The sequence below is a fragment of the Rhipicephalus sanguineus genome, chromosome 2 (assembly GCF_013339695.2).
Source record: "Rhipicephalus sanguineus isolate Rsan-2018 chromosome 2, BIME_Rsan_1.4, whole genome shotgun sequence".
NCBI lineage: Eukaryota > Metazoa > Arthropoda > Arachnida > Ixodida > Ixodidae > Rhipicephalus > Rhipicephalus sanguineus.
The window spans coordinates 182,767,430-182,787,047 of record NC_051177.1 but is presented as its reverse complement, the minus strand read 5'-3'; the positions used below and the strand labels follow the sequence as shown (position 1 = coordinate 182,787,047).

At 44.5% G+C, this 19,618-nt stretch overlaps 1 protein-coding gene across 1 annotated transcript in view; it reads left to right on the top strand.

Moving 5' to 3' along the window:
* The window catches only part of LOC119382079 (lipase lipl-1), a 32,088-nt gene extending 14,287 nt beyond the window's left edge, over window positions 1-17,801 (top strand). Inside the window, exons 5-9 of the mRNA XM_049412998.1 lie at window positions 2,703-2,795; window positions 5,944-6,096; window positions 9,066-9,137; window positions 11,811-11,879; window positions 17,332-17,801. Of these exons, the coding sequence (XP_049268955.1) occupies window positions 2,703-2,795; window positions 5,944-6,096; window positions 9,066-9,137; window positions 11,811-11,879; window positions 17,332-17,598 (654 nt within the window). The 3' untranslated portion in view covers window positions 17,599-17,801. The remainder of the gene's footprint in view (window positions 1-2,702; window positions 2,796-5,943; window positions 6,097-9,065; window positions 9,138-11,810; window positions 11,880-17,331) is intronic.
* The last annotated feature ends 1,817 nt before the right edge of the window (window positions 17,802-19,618 follow it).

The following is a 19,618-nucleotide window of genomic DNA, read 5'->3' as shown; positions in this document are numbered from 1 at the left end:
GCATTTCTTGGGCTGAGTGAAAGCCGGCTCAAAGTCCGAAACCCAGTTCCACGAGGCGTCATTTATGAGCAGGCGTGTCAGTGGGTGAGCAATATCACTGAAGCGGGCGATGTCCCGACACTAGACGTTAATAGTAACGAGAAAATGTTGTAACTCTTTAGGACGTGATGGTGTCGGAAATCGTAGGATTGCGTCCACGTGGCTTCGTTTCGGAGTGACCGTGCCATTTGAAACCCTCTATCCAAGCTACTCAATGGAGGTTTGGGCGAATTGGCATTTCTTCAATTTCAGAGTAACGCATTCGCTTTTAAAAGCTTTTAAAACGGCATCTAGATCCTTCAGATCGTCTGGGTACGTGTCAGAATAGGCAGAAATGTCTTCAAAGTAATTCGTAATTGACAGCCCATCCGAAAGCGGCTGGGGTATTTCGGAGCCCAAAAGGCATGACTAGCCACTCGTAATGACCGGTACGTGTGACAAATGCCGTTTTTTGGAATGTCTTCGGGATACATCTTAACGTGCAAGTAACCCGGCGTTATGTTTCACGTCGAGAAATACGTCAATTTCCCGAGAGAATCAAGAACGTCGTCGATGCGAGGGATAGACTGACAGTAGGGGACAGACACAGCGTTTAGCTTGCGGTAATCGATGCAGAAGTGCGGGCGTCCTTCCTCTTTTTTTTCTCTGCCAGAAGTGCGGGTGCAGTGCTTGGTGACGTAGACAGTCGTATGACGCCTTGCGTGAGAAGGTCGTTGATCAGTCTGTCCGTTGCAACTCTGAGCATCGATTCGGACCCCTGCGGATGGGAACATTGTTGGTGAAAGGAATCCGATGCGTTTTGCTAGTGATGCACCCACTGTCTGTCTGTGATTCGGAAAAAAAATGATGTCGTACTTATGGATAAGCTGCTTTAATGCCAACTGTTGGGTTTCATTTAGGTGCAGCAAATGACAAACTTCAAGTCCCTGTAAAGAGGCATCCATGTTAGTCGTGGCATGGTTTTGTGCACGAGGATAAAGAATGTCATTCTCTTGGCGTAGATTGGCGTAGAGTCATGGTCGAGAGACAGGTTAAAGGGACAGGTACTGTCCAAGCCAAGGAGTAGGTTGCTCTTCATGCCTTGTAGAACATTTGCTTGAATTTCCCTTGAGATTTTTCCTACATGTATATTTAAATCGACGCGACGCAAAGTTTTGGTAGATGATGTGACTTCTTGAACAGAGATGCAGGAATTTCTCATTATTTGCAGGTGGAGAGCCGCCAGCACTCCTTCGCTGATCAGGTAATCGTAGCTGCAGTGTCAAGAGCAACGCTGACAGGGCCCCGTTAATGAGTGCATCGAACTGAATTACATGAGCTTTGGGTCGCCCTCCTTGTTTCCCTGGTTGGTAGAGAGGTCGGAAATGCTTGCGCGTCGTGGGCATTCATTGTGCCAGTGCATCTGTCGGGGGTAAGCCATCGATTGCGCAGTGTCTGCATCCAGACGCGGGTGTTCGTACCGAAGTATAACGTGGACGCTGATGGGCGCTGCCGCTTGCTGCGTTGACCTGCGTGTCTCGACCTGGGAGAACGCGCTGCAACTTAACTCTCTGCGTGGTTGACTCTACACGAAGTACAGCTGAAAGCCATGCCGCTCGTGCAGACTGGTTAATCCCAGCAAGAGCCATTTCCATATCGGCGAGAAGGCCTTCGATGAGCCCTGATATAAGGACTGCGTCCTTTAGGTCGGCAAAGCGTCCGCGACGCATGTTTTCTTTCGTTATAGTAGTCCTTCAGTCTCTAGCCTGGTCCCAGCCGACAATGAATGAATTGACGGAAAGGATCCGCGACTGTGCTTGTAAAGCGTTGCTTCATGCATTCAGACAAGCTCTCCCAAGATGCGTAGGTGTCGAGCACCTCGTTGAGGAACCATCGGAAAGCCTCACCTTCAAGGTAATCGGAAAAGTGGCACAGCTTGTCTCGCTCCGTCCATGCAGCGGCCGCAGTCTTCACATCGAAGAGCCAGAGCCACGTGTCAAAAGGGACGTCCTCGGGTGCTCCCGAGTACTTTGGGGTGTTGATGACTTTCTTGGATGCCGTCATAATGAAGGACACGGTGGATCCTGTCGACTAGTGTAACGCAGGAGACATGATGCTTGTGCGAAGCTCCATGTAGAGTGGAGCAGAGTAAATCCTTGAAACTGTGGCACACTCCCACACTGGGGGATTGGCTAAGAACCGGGTAGTTTTAAAAAAGAATTCTTAAATTACTCGTTAAATTTTGTTTATTGAAGACGAAAGAAGTAAAAACGAAACAAAAAATGTTAAGAATAGAATAATAGAAAAGAATATAAGTAATGAAGCGGAGAAATTGAATAAAAAAATACAGAAATTTGCAAAAGTAGAAAACCAGGAGTAAACATTGATTCTATAGCCTAAATCTCTTTGAACCTTCCAAATCTCCTGTTGATTAGACGAAGTCATCCTCCTTCGCCACCACTGCACCACACCGTTCTCGTGTGGTTCGTTATAGTGCCCCCATATGTCATCTTAAACATTGTATTAGCCTTAATTTTAATTGCGCCTCGTTATATTACAAAAACGTGCACCTGTCTAAAGGTGAACACCAGCGTCTATTCCGTTTCGTGAGTACGTATTGAAAGGTCCCGTTTACTTCCCATAGAATACTTCGAAATAGTGAGCACTATTTGTCGCCATTGCAGGTCGACCTTGTCGTTGCCTACGGTCCTGGAGGCAACACTTCCCGCATGGGGCCTCCGATGTCCCTCGTAATGCCCTTTACTCCATTAATTACCGTGAGTACTTTTACGTGTGAAGCATGATCACCGCACGGGCTGAACCTGCATCGAATATCAATTAGTCACCGTGCTAAAGATGTCTCACCGTTAGAGGGACAGTGAAGAGATGAGTGATTTTTCTTGTATAATTATTTCTTGTATCTGCGTGCCTTTTGACAGTGCCAAAAGCCACACTTGCTGCCGCAAAAAGCTGCTTGGTAAGCTTGAAAATGCCCAAGCATAAAGCACAGCTGGCCACGCCACCGCTCGATGTTCCTGCAATAACACGCCTAATTTCCTACATTTTGACGGCGTAGGCTAGGGTCTTCTGAATTTGTTAGCGATAAAAATGAATTACTTTGTGTGTTAACGGAGCCACAGAATCGTCCAATCTGTTCTTGCATACGCAATCTGAGCTAGAACGAGCAGTGGCGAAAAGGATATGACTTTCTTAAACAATCTTAGAGAACCAATGCACATGTTTTTATTCATAATGAGGTGAAATAAATAAATAAAAACAGCGTCAAGTGCTGTCGTCAATGTGCCTTCCCTATTTCACGTATGCACATCCAACGACAACATTTCTTTCAGGAAGTAGAGGTTGCAGTCGTACAAATGATCAGCTGATGCGAAAGCAAAAGAGAAAGTCCTATCGGAAAATTATCAGGCTTACTGATAGCTTATACACCTTTTATATTGGTGCCTACATGTGAACAAAAGCGTTGCGCAACTTTCTTGACCCATTGATAAAATTTCCGATATCCTGTAATTTAACACAGCAGCATAGACTTCAGTTATTTTTGTGTGTGCCCACCCATCGAAACTCTTGGGCAAACAAAGCTGAGAATTACCATTTATATCCTATTAGCTCTTAGGCTGTTCAACAATTGAACCCTACTCTGTGTGTGTGTGTGTGTGTGTGTGTGTGTGTGTGCGTGCGTGCGTGCGTGCGTGCGTGCGTGCGTGTGTGTGTGTGTGTGTGTGTGTGTGTGTGTGTGTGTGTGTGTGTGTGTGTGTGTGTGTGTGTGTGTGTGTGTGTGTGTGTGTGTGTGTGTGTGTGTGTGTGTGTGTGTGTGTGTGTGTGTGTGTGAGAGAGAGAGAGAGAGAGAGAAAGAAAACGTAGTTGCTAAAGATATATGTAGCCCAATATCGTCGATATTGAGGAGCAAAATTTGTACTTCACTCTTATGAATTGGAACACTTCATGTGGGCTTGGATTAGCTGGCAAAAGAAGTCTACATCGCAGTGAATGAACGACATAGCAATATTTTGCGACAAAATTAACGCCATCCTTGGGCTTCCGTCAGTGCCTTCCTTTGTTGCATGGGCGTAATGGGGATGACTAGACTTGCAGAACGAGTGGTCCTTCCAGGCAAAAAGCGCACCATTCTAGACTGTCGGTAGCGTTTTCTTGTTCCTGGCATATGTAGAAGGCCTTCAAAAAATGCCTCAGCTCTTCGTCTTCTTAGCTCCTTATATGCCACGCCGTTTCGGATCACTTCTTCTTCTTCAAGGAATATAGATCGGTGTCCAATATCCTCACTATAGTTGTCTTCTATTTCAAGTATACCGTCGAAGGAAGGGCGTGATACTGTAGCGCTAAACTCGAAAAGAAACACTAAAAGGCCGAAAGAAGCCGGAAAATCGGCGTCTTAATCTTTGTATTTCTAGTTTTGTCCTACTACATCATGTCTTCCAGTAAGTGCCAACTCGCTCCCAAAAAGACTGATTAAGGAAGGAAAGCACGATGATGGGAAAGCAGTTATGACATAAATGAAACAGATTGGATGCGGCCACGTTGGTTGTTTTGGTCGCGATTGTTGACGCACTGCTGTCTTCATGTATCCGGCTCAGTTTGACTTAAACAGGTGCAGGATTTGACTCAATTTTTATTAAAGACTGCTTTTTAAAGTTCACATTATAATCAGGAATTGCCTCATTTTGATTACAAGTGTTCTAAAAGTGAAAGATACTACGGCATGCTTCACGTTCCTGTGAAATTTAGCGTAGTTGTGATTTCTGCATTCGGCCATATATATATATATATATATATATATATATATATATATATATATATATATATATATATATTATATATATATATATATATATATATATGCCGATTAGATTTTTTGTGGCTACAGACACCTTAAGATAGCAGGGGCCAATAATTATAACACATAAATTAATTGCAGTAGTACGGAAAGCCGAGCTGGTTGGTATGAATTCATAGTGCAATAACGCAAAAAACACAGGGACACAGGCAAGAGAGACGATACAGGCGCTAACTTTCAACTGACGTTTATTTTTTCAGAAACACACATATATACATACAAACAAAGAATTGGTCATGCGCAGTGACTCCGTCCGACAGCAAAAACCTGTGTCCCTGTGTTTTTTGCGCTATTGCACTATGAACATAAATTAAAATAAGTAAGTTCTTAATTACAGTAGGCACGCAACCGGATCATATGGGAGAATTGTAGTCCCTGGTGTGCAGAACCCATTGCCGCTTAACATTTCCCAAAAGCGGCAGCAGGTAATTTCTGCGAAGAGATGATTTTCGACCAAGCTCACGGCAAAACCGAAACCGAAGCGGCGATAAGCATAGCTAGCCGACTACCAGAATGACGTCATTGTTTCGACAACGATTGCAGTGGTAGTTCTGCATTCGACCGCAAACGCAGCCCGCACACCCACGAAACGAAGTAGCCCGATGGTTCATATAACGATGCTAGCTCGTTCTGGACGTCTCGGAAGAGTATGGCAGTTGCGCTCTTCCGCGTTCCGGTTTCGGTTTCACCGGCGAAATTGGTTGGATTTGATCACTCTGCAAAAATTACCAGTGGCCGTTTCTTGAAAATCTCAAAGCGGCAACGGGCTCTTCGCAGGAAGGGCTCCAATTCTTCCGTTTGACCTGACCGCCTGTCTCCCCTAATCGAAATTTTATTTAATGTTTTTTTTTCATTACTGTCTTAATTGACATCTCTATTCATCTTAAGATCACTGCCGGTACAGAATAAGTAATTATGATGGCAGCGAGCAAATATCGCATTTCCCTTAGCTTTCGGACCTACTTCTTGAAGCACCATGTCCTTGCACGTGCGTCTCTTCACACATTGCTGTCATCTTGATACAATCACAACCACTCTTGTATTTCTCACAGGCATTTGTGTACCCCTTCTCGAAGGCTGGCTACGTGGGAACGTCTGATGGCCTTTCGGAGCTTCTCGCGGAACTTTGCAAGATTTTCAACGGCAAAGCATGCGCTTTGGGCTTCTTGACAACTCTATATGCCAGCCCGTATCAGTTGAACGCGGTAAGCGGGACATTTATGGTGATATATGTGCATTCGTAGCGATTTTCGAAAGAAGCCACATTCGTCTTTGCTCTCCCACGTCTAGTTATCCACATCAGGACCACTCCATTACGCCTGCTCATAGATCTGTGGTACGGTAGTAACTGAGCTTGATATCACATGCGCATATGACAATCATCCGTGAAATTCCAGACCTCTATATTTGAAAAACTATTCGCATTCACAATCTGCAAGCATTTCTTTGCATAAATGTGCACCGAGTAGTTAGTTGCCTCAAAATCTATTGTTTAGTAGTATTGTGTGCAAGTCACTGTGTCATCTTTTTGCAGTATTCTTGGAAGCGTAATACATTTTTTTACAATTTATAGTTTACACGTTATTATACCTTCCATGTGTTCTGTAAGGCCCGCGATCTGTACATATTCGGGGCCAGTGACATCAGGGAGTTTACGAATAGGGGCCCCATGGAAATAGCGTCGAGGCCACTGTGCATGCGCGATACCCAAAGTTTGGGATTTTCGTTGGTGACACTGTTTCTCGAATTTAGCGAGAGCGCTAAGCCTGCCTTAGAAGCTTTCCGTCAAAAAAACATAGCGGCACCCACTGAAGCCACGGCTCTCATCAGCCAAGACCAGACTGACCTGATTTCTGAGCAATGGATGACATTATGAATTAAAATGTACTGGCATAGACTATCGCTTTCTCATATCTCACGCATACAACAAATATTCGCCGAAAAATAGTCCGTGTTTTTAAGAGCAGTTGTCGACTTAAGAGCTCTCAGCCTTATCGAAGCCAAGGTGGCTAGAAGTTTGATCCTCTCGGCTGATAACGCCAAGGATGTCGGCTCACAGAATCGATGGAGTTTACCAGCGAATTCATTGCCACTGCACCTTGCAAATTAAAATTTTTAAGAATACGTTTACCAAAGGTGATTTGCTCTGAAGGTTTTTAATTATTACTCATCGTATTTTTTCCTTTCTGACCGTCGTGAAGCTGCAAGCGCAAGACGCAAATGCTGAGCGTAGTACCCTATTCGAAAACTCTTATCTTGCTTGACCCAAAGGCAGCACACGCAAAGCGATTTAGGGCCCCTATTGGAAAACTCCCTATTTATGAAGCACTGCCATTGTGTATTGTTTGTCTTCATGGATAATTACATGTCCCATTCGCTGCTGTCAGACCAGGAACCTGCGTTTTCTGTGCCGCTTGAAAGGGAGCTTTAATAATGGCGACACTTGCCTCATCTCTAGTCCAAACACATGAAACGTGAAGACCTAACGTAAAGCAAGTACTAAGAATAGCTGGACGAAATTTGCTACATCTGCGAGCTAAACTTAAAATGTGAATCTAAAAACCGTGGTTACTGCATTAAATTTGTCTTTAGTAGAGTGCCCAAAATCATGGGATAAAAAAGAAGCGATGTGCACGAGTACCCGATTCGGTATTCAGTGCGTGCCTGGCGTCTGGGAAATATTCTGCTCTATTTGCACAAGAGGTCGCACGATCCTGGTATCCAAACTTCGACAGTGCGCCCAGCACTTTTCCACGCCCATTCTTCATTCCGAACAAGGCGGGAGCAGCCCCAAGCAATGGAGATCTGGAAGGCATGGAGTCATCATTTACTGTGGCCGAACTGTTGGCGGCAATCGACAAGGCAAACCTCTGATAGCTCCAGGCGTTCATGGGACACCATATGAAGTCCAGAAAAACATGGAAGGAACGACACTTGTGTGTCTTCTCGATACCAATAATGTTGTTTGGATATCGAGAAAATTTCCAGCGTCATGGAAACATGCTGTTCTTGCAGCCATCCCAGAACAGGACAAACCACCTGGCATTCTCGGGAACCTGCGACAAATCGCGCTTACTATAACTCCTGGATCGAATGGTGGCTGCACGCCTTACATGGTGGCTAGAACACTCGCTATGGTATCCCCCCGCCCAGATCGGACTTCGGCCTCAACATGCAACCGATGATGGCCTAGAATACCTCTGCTCTGCGATACTCATCGGTGGTCACACACACTGTGTGCGAACATTGACTGCAATAGACATACATCTAGCCGATCACAATGTCAGCCACGAAGCAATCCTGGATATTCTTCAATGAATTCGCTTGCCTGGCTGTGTCCTTGCATTGGTCAGCTCATTTCCTCGAGAGCTACGGTCAATTCAACACGCAACGTGGCTTGCCACAGGGGTCTGTTCTTATGACACCGTGGACACTCACAAAGAAAATCTTCGGTCCTCCACACGAGCTCTCACACCTCCGCGTGGTCGTCACTTCCCGTGCGGACTCACTCGACAAGGCAAGAGGAGATATCGCTGTGACCTTGACGCCTTCAGTCCGCGAGAAGGGGGGATACGACAAAACAGCTTCGAACTTCCCACTTGGTCCTGCGCTAGTGCGGGAAACTGACCTGAACCATATTCACGGACATGTCCGGTCTACAGGCGGCTCATCGACGCCAGCTGCGGCATGCGGGACTTCAGCACGGCCGCCTGACGTACAGCAGTGGATTGATGGTCCGCTTCATGGGTCCCTTCTGGAGTTTATGAAGGAAACACATTTGCACAATTTTGTGTAAAGCGTATTATGGCGTAGGACAAACTATCGAATTAAAAAAAACACCTTATCTTAGACAACATACCACAATTCAATCAACAGCATTACTTAGGTTGTACGACGACTAGACGCCGGTAGTGTAGACCTATGTCATGTTGCTTGCAGCAGAAGAGCAGGCCAGAATAGAAGTAACGCATGACTGATAGTCGTAAAACATGGGGCAGTTGCTTTCTAAAACACGCCGCTCTTTCGAACTCTTACATCGCGACAGCCGTCACTGCTAAAACCAAGGGTCGGCGTGAAATAAGAAACGTATTCTTTTGTTCACGTTTCATTCAACCGCGCAGATGGCAAATTTGTGCCTGCTAAATTGACTGATATTTATCGTTATTTTCATCAGACACGACTGCCTGTGTACGTCGGCCACGTGCCCGTGGGATCAACACTTCAGAATATGAATCATTACTATCAGGTAAGTCGTCTTAAAGTGGACCACCAAGCCAGTGGGTATTGCGGTAACCTTGCGTTTTTCCGCTTTCTGTAATCTGAAAGTTTCCTCTCTCGCCATTGCCAAGTTTTCACTCAGATTCAGTGAACGTATGTTCAGTGAGCTGTGAAAGTCAATTCTGGGGCTTGAAGCTTTTGTTGAGTTTTTTTTTTTTTTAAGTTGTCCGAGTGCTTCTATATTCACTTCCTTGTATAATCTCTTGTCTTCTACAAAACATTTCAGAAATGACGAATCCACGCGACTTGCTGCGTTTCATATAATATTAGATTGATTTAAGCGAGTATTCGAGATTTGATGCTAGGAGTGTCCTCTACTCCTTCTCCTGCCTGAACTAAGAAGCTAGCGCAGGCTTACTTGTGTAACCAACTCAGTGCAGCACGTCTTATTACATTGGCCGTGTTTTGAAACATTCGCGGGGAACGAGGAAAACAACAAAAGGCGAGCACACGAGTCAAACCTTCATTCTGTCGTTTCGCGCCATTTGTCATCGCACGATTGCCTGAGCATTGCTCAAGGCAGTCCACCCCAGCAACATAACACCTGCGTTCGAACAGCGCAAGTCAGGGGCTCAAAAAGCTGTTACAAAACACGGAACTTGTGGAGAGCCCTCTCGTTTTTAAACACGCATTACGCTGTTGGCAGCAGCTGCTTTTCCGGTAGACCTTATTGTATCATAGATGTATCAAGAAAACAAAAACAATACAACAACGCTTCACCATGTTCAGAGGACCCGTAACGCGTTTGCGCAGCACTTCGATGGTTGCCAAACCTGCCCTGAGAGCTACTGTATATGCTACCTTTAGGTAGCAGAGTTGCGCATCTGTCTTCCAACGCCGCTAGCAACCATGCATTGCGGAGAAGTTGCCGCTTGGGCCAATTTTTTTTTATTTCTAGACGCCGCCGCTGCAGCAAACTGAATTAACACCAACCATCGACAGCCAATGTTTATCGCGGGTCTTCAACACGCCAGACAGGTTAATCGGCGTCATGGTAGGCATGTCGCTTGCAAAAACGAAGTGCGACTTTATCGCATGGCTGTGGTTGCTAGCCGGACCTATGCGTAACTCTGCTACCTAAAGGTAGCATATACAGTGACTCTACCTGCACTGTGCAAGCAGCGACGCGCTCACGCTTCGTAGCAGTGCGGCAGGTAATATAATGATCTGTCGGAACTAAATAAAGGCAACAGTAAATAGGTGATCGTTATTTATTAAAAATATCTATAAAGGCCCTTGTGGGATGAGGTCATAACGTATAGGAGGCTATGCGAGCAAGAAATATTAGCTGTCTAGAAGAAAAGGAAGTATCAGCGATTTACCAACAATATTTAGACGCTAGTACTCACCATTAATATTTCGCGTACGTTAGGAAAACTGGATATTGATCCCAGTTAAGTAATTCCAGGTGGCTTGTACAAAATTGATGGGCGATCTTCCGACAAACATGTGCGTTATAAGCAGAGCTTGGTCTTGACTGTTGAGACGCAAGCAAATTAATACATTTTGTAATAAAATTATAGAATTGCGAATTGTAACCGAGATTCGTCTGCAGCACTAGAGAAATTGGCTAGTATTTCTGGGCGTCGGCTCAAATTGCGTAGCGAGGTAAGTGCGTGCACGCGCACACGCACACATGCTCGTACGCACGCATGCACGCGCGAAGATCGACGTCGGTGGTTCAGATGAACCACAGAAGTATACGTACAGGAGCAAACGTCTGCGATGTTACCTTTAAGGCGTTGGTACGGAAGGTTTTGACAAAGGGAGATGCAGCGCACATATTAGAGACTCCATGAGGCTAAGCGCCTGAGTGATTTCTATATATAACTGCTTATTTTCTGCATAACCATGGGCAGCAAAACAATTACGCAACGGCGAGGCAGGACGGAAAGGAGAGAACCACCACCATTGATCGTAGGCTATGTGGTCAAGGTGCCAATTTCGGCTGTATAAAAATTCATGTTCTGCATTACACTTCCATCACATCGGGCTATTTTATTTCAACTAGCAAGACATGCGGAAGAAACACCACTGGGGCTCCGTAAGCATGCGGGAGCATTGTGCCACGTGCTCATCTCCGTCGTCTTTTATTCCCTAAATGCTTGGAAGCTTCGTGGTTCCAGTCCCTGTTACTTCGGAGACTGAGCGCTCGATACACACTTCAAAAGGCTCTGGGTTGGGTAGAGGGTTCCATATTACAGGCTTCGTTGCTACTGGTTCCTGTATGGTTCGGAGGTCAAGGGTACGACAGTTCTTCGAGCTCTGACACACTTGGCAAGTCGTTGGCTAGAGTCATTATTCCCTATATGCCACTATATGATTCCCATGTACTTCTTATGGAGTCCTGTGTATTCATATAGGAATCGTGTTACGTTAGAAACAGGCCGGTGGACAAATTTCCGGAGCTAATAGACTAAGATAGTTTACACATTAAATGACCAGCGTTCTCCTGTTATTTCCTACCTTGTGTCTTCGTCGTTTGCGGTGCCCCATCAAGGTGTTTAACCAGCACGAACTCACCCAAACGTCAATTCTTCGGAAGTAACGGAAACGAGATAAATGCCAGGCGTAATCTTCCGAAATTTTTCTGGCATTTTGTATTTACCGAAAGATCACCGCGTCGCTCGATCTTTTACAGATATACCGTGCCAAAGACTTTGTCATGTATGACCACGGCGCCAAGGAGAACCGCAAGCGGTACGGTCAGGTAAGTGATCCGGCTAGCGTTTTCGCTTATTGCTTGAGACGGTCACTGAGTACTGTTCTTATTTTGTCGTTTACCATATGAAGTGCATTCTAAATGATTCAGTTTGAAAGTGCTGCATGCGTATTTTTCTAACACTTGCGTTAGGACGAACCTTTGCAGCGACGACCACAATCTAAACACGGTCGAAAAGGTAAGTACTTATTTCCCGCCAGCCATGTACTGCATCCAGTTTGACGTGTTTGGGGAATTTGAATGAAAACACAAGTGACTGAAGGTAACTTTTGTTGATGACGACAACAACGAGCTACTCAATAGTAATGCAAAGATGAGAAAAAAAACACAATTCTGAACTCTGTAACACAGTAATAGCACATACATTACAATTCTGTAAACTCCGAGCACAATACAAAGAACGTTCTCAATAAAGCTTAGAATTACAAAGAGTTGAGTTACAGTTGATAATTATTCATTCCAAAACTAGGAAGATTATGTGCAGCTGTGCAGAGAAAGGATGAGCGAGTAATAGACAAGAGGCGGACTGACCATAGGCGTATCTACCGGGGGGGGCAAGGGGGGCGCTAGCCCCCCCACTTTCGACAGTGGTTATTGTCGGCTGCAGACTGGGAAACTAACAAGTCAGGTAAACTTTTACTTGAACGCAGCAATAACGTAATTTTGTAATAAAATTTGGCCTACGATTGTGCTGTGTCGACTGTCGTCCGTGTGTCATGACCACGCACTGTAGGCTCTCTGCGGTGCGGGCTGCCTGTTCCACGCTTGTGCGTCTTGCGCTCGAGCATTGCAGTGGAGGCTGTCGCTCAGCAGGGGCTCTATAACATTACAGCAATCTGTCATGATTTTATTTTGTCCTGCCTGGCCTCAAATTTAAGTAATCCGCGACGCAAATATGGGCGGGAACCAGTAAACGTTTTACAGCCCGATCGAACACTCTCCTTTTTCAGGAAATTCAGTTTCTTTCAAAAAGAATAGCATCGCCGCTGCTCCCTATCCAAGCTGCTGTCAGTTGATGAGTGTGCAGAAGTGTCCAGTATTTTAGTTGTGCCTAGCCAGGACAGCTAAAATAGATTCCCAATTTAGTCTCCGATCAGCCTGCTTCACTTGACTTATCATATGGTAGCCTGCAGCGATCGTGGCGGCTTGTAACAAGGCAGTGGACTCGAGCCCATTGAGAAGTTCAGCTTTCAAGTTTGCCCGTTACTTGATCTACCTCACCAGGGAGATGATCAGCGTCCACGGATTCCTGGACTAAGAAGGCTACCTACCTGCAAAGGATTGTGTCTGTTCCTAATAATGTTTATTTCTCTCTCTCTACCTCTTTGTCATCAATGATGAGCTCACAGAGAGTTGTACACGCAAAAACAGCTCAACATTGTTATACTACAACTGAAAGTACCTATCATACACATAGGAATCCATCTCGCCCGCTGCTATAAGCAGCCGCTGCCAATGTGATTGGCGGGCAGCCTTCTTAAATTACGTTCAGAAAGAGACACTGTCTTGCTATTCCGAAAAAAATAAGTTATTGTTCAGCACAGTAATGTGCTGCTTGTTGTGCACACTTCATTTTAACGCCGCGAGTTTTCGCACACTTGTGACGTCGCCTAACAAGAATGCGATTTTATGGCACATTGAATATTTTTGACGAATAGCGAAGAACCAATGACAAACAATACGCCGTAGTGAAAATAGTTGATTATTATTATTTTTTACGTACTATTTACGCGGTGGATCACTTACGCGTCATTTGTTGCGCTGTTTTACGAGCAGGTGCTGTGAGCATGACCCAGAAAATCTCGACCATTCATTAACAGCTAACGAACTATACGTAAAGAAACAATGCGGGGTAGCTTAACGTTATAATCGCCAACGTTTTTTTCAAGGAAAATTCGAGCTTACACAGTTTACGTAGGCTATTTTCTTGGAGGAACCGGAGGGGAGGAGTAAAGGGCCACGTCACTGCTTTTCCGTCCACCCCCCACCCAAGCTGGGAAAAGTAGGAGGGCAAGGAAAGCCACCTAGTACGTAAATTCGTAGTCACTTATAATCTCATAACTATGCACAATCAGCTCAATGTGGTTTGCTGAAGTATTAATCGACTGAGCTTGGTCTTCTTCTTAAGAAAGACTTTATATTAGAGGGCTCTAACAGTAAAGAAATTGGCACTCGGCTTATCCTGAAGACTTCTGCAAAGTACATTGCTTTGTCAGCCACATGTTTTGTTTAATAGGCGAGAATTTAAGGTACTAGAATCCATAGAAGGTTCTTCATACTCATCGTATCTACAACGTCAAACTAAGACTGGGAAGTTTGCTGATGCAGTGCTCAGATGATCAGGTTAAATTTGGATGTACTTTGTAAACTTCTCGGTAATATTTCCAAAATGCTATTAAACACTGCTGTGTACGATCTGTTTGTGCAGGTTGTTCCTTGATTTAAAACAAACAGTTTTGAAAAGCAAATCATGTGATCAGCGCTATGAATATAAAGAATATATATATATATATATATATATATATATATATATATATATATATATATATATATATATATATATATATATATATATTCTTATATTCATAGCGCTGATCACATGATATATATATATATGTGGCGGACAGAGTGAGCGACGCCAGCCCCCCCACTCGCGAACGAGTTGGTACGCCCCTGGGACTGACAGTTGTTTTGTAAAATACACCAATCAATTCACTGATTGCCGTACAGGTATGGTGCATAAGGTTCCTTTTAGCTGCGACCGCTTCTACCTAGGACAGACGGGCCGCTGTGTTAACTAGAGATTATTGGAACGTAATATATCGCTAACCGGAGGCTCACCTGCCAATCTATCTTTACATTGTCGACAGTGCAAGTGGACGCCAAAATTCGATGAGTGCGCAGTTGTGTACTGGCACGGGAATGAAGAAACGCGTCTAATGATTGAGGCATGGCATGTCGATAATAGTGGGAGCGCATGCGTGAGCCAACGGTCGCTTAACTTAGATAAAGAAGAAATCAAATGTCTTAACAGTTATCTTTCACATATACCTCCACGCGTGCCGGAGTGATAGGTTCACCTATTGCCTGGGCATGCCTCCGATAAGTTTTCGTACCTTCTTTCTCTTCCGCCCTTGTGCGCCTTTGCAGTTGTTAGTCGGCGCTTGTGGTATTTTGACTTCCTTCTTGTGTCCGTGTTTGCACGCCCAGTCTTTCAGAATAAATACCCAATAAAGTGGACGGTAGCTCAAAAAGTAGAGCATCGGACGCGTTATCCGAAGGTTGCAGGTCATGTCCCTACCGGCGGCAAGTTCTCTTCGCCCACTTTTATTCCTCTTAATAATAATAATAATAATAATAATAATAATAATAATAATAATAATAATAATAATAATAATAATAATAATAATAATAATAATAATAATAATAATATCTGAGGTTTAACGTCCTAAAGCCACGATTTGATTTTGAGAGACGCCGTAGTGGAGGGCTCCGGAAATTTTGACCACCTGGGGTTCTTTAACCTGCACCTAAATCTAAGTACACGGGCCTCAAACATTTTCGTTTATGTTGGGGAGATTAATATGTTGGTGAGTTTGAATCCGAGTGAGTCCGGTTGAGAAAAGGTTTAGTGAGTTGGAGTCCTAGAGAGCCCAGCTGAGAAGAAGTTTGGTCAGTCTGAGTCCGAGCGAACCCTCAGAGCAAAATATATTTCTTGAGTGAATCTGAGTGAGCTCCAATTTTTTCTTTTTGCCGACCTATGCAGAAGAGTAATTGCTTACTTAAATAAATAAAACCGAATTAGGACTTTTACACATACAGGCAGTGTACGCTATTCGATATAATGAAATGCAATGCCAGCGCAAGACTTTAGTAAATTATCAGGTTGAACAAACAGCAGAGTGTCAGAGCGAGTAGTTAAGAAGCGGAAGGTGTAGTGACGGAGAATGCCGAGCGCTGCAGCCACATCATCAGCCCTGCGCGAAGCACGAGCTGGAGCTGCCTAGCCTGTGTTTACTGCGACGCTGCGTGCGCCTGTCCAGCTCTTTCTGCTACTGTAGCACATCCTCTACGAGAGTCAGGATTGTTGATTGAATTAAAGATTGACCGTCTGAATAAACTCGTAGTTACAAATTTTCGAAGGTTAGACTATTTTATGCCACCAGATAGGTCATGAAATAAAAGGAAGCCTTGAAAGTTAGACTACAGATAACTCGCGTGATGTAATTGTGGTCACAGAGCAGTGGCAGCCAGACATTCATAGATACGCATTGTTATCTATAAAATCTGTGTGAAATATGCCGACAGGATAGAGACACTTCGTGAATGCAATGTTCGTTTTAATCCTTTCCTCTACAGAGATGCTATTATGGACTTCCTAGAATAGCGCTTATGTGTTCATTCAGGCAAAACCTAGAATAGATAACCCAAACTATTGCTACACTTATCGTATTTCGTGATCAAATGCGCTTTGCAGCAAGTCCACATTTTCAGTTTACTGTTCTTGTCTTGTGTGTTGGTAGGAGACATTTTCAGAAACAGCAACACCGCCAGCATCAAAGGCGCTACGGAATTGTATTACAAGTATACAACACAACCGATGGATATTAGCACCAGCTGTTGGTACTAGGCAAATATATAGCGCCTAGGCCCATAACTTTGGTCGGGACCTTGTGGCTACCTGGACATCTGTTATAGTTTTTTTTTTTTTGCTTTTGGCGTTGTGACCCGAGTTACCGTTTCTATTGCACAGACATATAGTCTTGCATCATAATTGGGAGAGCATGGACTCGGGTTCAGAAACCTATTAATATTCACGGGTGACATTTATACCCAAAACATGTATTTAGCAAATCTTGCGAATCTTGCGTACTAAATGTGCACATCCGGGAAATTTTAGCGAATCTTGCGTACTAAATGTGCACATCCGGGAGATTTCAATATATCAGAAGCCTTTAAATCACTTTTGTATGCAGCACTTTGGTGTACTCAGTAGTCGTTCTACAGAGGTTGCTCTAGATGCACCAGTTTGACTGTCGGTATACTCAAGCACTCACGCTCGTATGTTTTCACAGCTTCATCTTCAAAGGTGCGCTTAGTGAACACAAACGACACAAACGAAAAAGTACAGGACATAAGGCAACGAGCGCAAACTACCAACTGGTTTATTGTCTGAAAAAACGTAGCCCCAAGAAAGGGGTGTGTCAAACGAGCATGCGCAGATGCTCATAAGAAGGAAAACGGGGCAGGGCGATAATGAGCAGGGGGGGGGGGTGTAAACCAGTTGTTAGTTTGCGCTCGTTGCCTTATGTCCTGTACTTTTTCGTTTGTGTCGTTTGTGTTCACTAAGCGCACCTTTGAAGATGAATCAACACCAACTAGCCCACTTTATAGCTCTTCTCAATTTCACAGCTTGTTTGTTTTGCATGCACATGCGCAGACCAAACCTCCGGCCTATCCATTGGAATGCATCACAGCTCGATGGGCAATCTTCTCGTCAGAGGGCGACCAACTTGCCAATCCACGTGTCGTCGGAGACCTGGTTGCTAGACTTGGACCAAGAGTGATCCTGCATCGGGTGGTTCCACAAAGGACCCTGCGTCACTTGGACTTCGTACTCGGGTACAGGGCAACGGATTTCCTACACAACGTTGCCATTGACACTATCAAGCAAAACGTCGATCGAAGCCCGTCGAAGAGCTTTTAGTGGGCTTTTAAAGAAAGAGCGCAATTTTTTTACGGACAAGCGCGACAGATAACAAAAGGTAAAGCTTGTCTTGCCTTCGTGTTTCGCACAAAAGCTTCGCGCCTATTATTTTGATTTGATTATATTCGACCAAATGCAAATGCCGCAGGAAGTAGTGATGCTCAAGCAGTAAATAGTAGAGTGCTAAATAAAGATTTCATTCATCGTCAGCGATCCGTTTTTATTCATTTTTGACAACACTCCTTCCCCTCCTAACACGAACACAAATCACACAGCTTTATGAAGGAAGCAAACGAACAGGCAAACCAAGAAGCAAACGAAGTCATGTGTAGACTGTTTACGTATGTTCCACTGGGCGTTTTTAAGTTCATAAAGACCCTCTTTGGGGATTGTGCATATTGATTCACATAAGACATGCGAACTTACTAATAATGAAAAAAAAAATGTTTCTACTTTTAAACGTAGTGCGGTAAAAACACAGGCAGCAGGGGTGGGGTAGCAAACCTGGCGCTCGTCTGGAGGACCTTCACTTCTTTCCCTTATTTCCTCTCTCTCTCCCTACAGGAACTAAAAAATATTTAAAACATAAGACGGTAGCGCAAAACGGGACAAGGACGAATACAAGAAGAAGAGACGTATACAAGCGCCTCGTCCCGTTTTGCGCCACCGTCCTATATTTTAACTATGCGCCAACTAGCCCAGCAACAAATTTTATTGGACTAAAAACTATTTGACTGCAACCCAGCACTTCGCACCAGCACCGAAGTACAACAATTGAGAAGCCCTTGCCCTATCGGGAAAAGAGGGGCAAGCGAAGCTTGGTGCGTGCGTGCCTGACGAAGTACTACTTTCTTTACGGCGGGGCTGTTAAAGCCGAGCTCAAACGGGCGCAGCATCGTGCGCAGCATAGCGAAGGAGGGTGAGGAGGAGGGAATAGAGTGAAGCATGGCATAGCCGTGTATAGTATAGTACAGTATAGTACAGTACAGCAAGGTGGTGGGAAAGGAAAATGCGGGCGAGGAGTGATGTGAGTGTGAGGAGGAGGGAAAGGGGTGGGGGAGAGGGTATACCATGGCATAGCCTTGCGCAATAAAGTGTAGCAAGGGGTGGGAAAGAGAAGTGCAGGTGAGGAGGAGTGATGTGAATCTGAAGGGGAAGTAAAAGAGGATGTCGATATAGAAAGAGACAAAGAAATGTGCAGGAAATACGAAGGGGCAGAAAGATTATAGAAGAATAAGCAGAAAAAGGTGTAGAATGAGACAAAGAAAGAAACATGAAAGAAAGCGAAAAGAAGAAGGAAAGGATGTAGAAAGATGCAAGAAAGAAGATGATGATGACGAAAGATGAAGAAAGAAAGAAAATCTGCTTTCGCCAGGTGGTGGCGCTTGCTTCACTGCTCCGCTAAAGTGACTTTAATTTAGCACCGCGGTTCACTCAGATTTCACAGACGTGAAACTGGCTTTAATTTTTATACTCTAAACAGTTCTGTTCAACGCATCGCTGCACAAAACTAGCAAAAAAAAAATATACAAATGCCAGTCATTCCTTATTCATTCCAGCAAAGTCTGCCTTGCTATACTGTTGGATAACTCTAGTTTTTCCCTCGATGAAAACTAGTACCCTTAAAGTGAAGTGGAATATACAGTATAGATGGGGCGCTGATTTCCGGTAAATGAGTTATGGACGATGCTAGGTCAGGTGTAGTGGTAATTAAAAGAACTGACAGCTGGGCGAGTTGGTACTGAGTTCGTACAAGTGTTCTTACGACGATGATGTATTTAAGTGTCGTTCTTGTTTCTAATATACCAGTTCTGAATTTGCGCTCGTGTTGTTTCGGCAGTTGCCGCTCTCATGCGGCAACTGCCGAGAACTGCCGAGGACATTTAACATGTTTTCTGCGAAGACTCACAAATCAGGATGGCCACTCAGAGTAATTGTGTCCGAAAAAGGTACTTTGCATAATGGTCTTGCATGTTTTCTGCACGATAACCTTAGTTTGTTCCCTACTGACGACATTTTC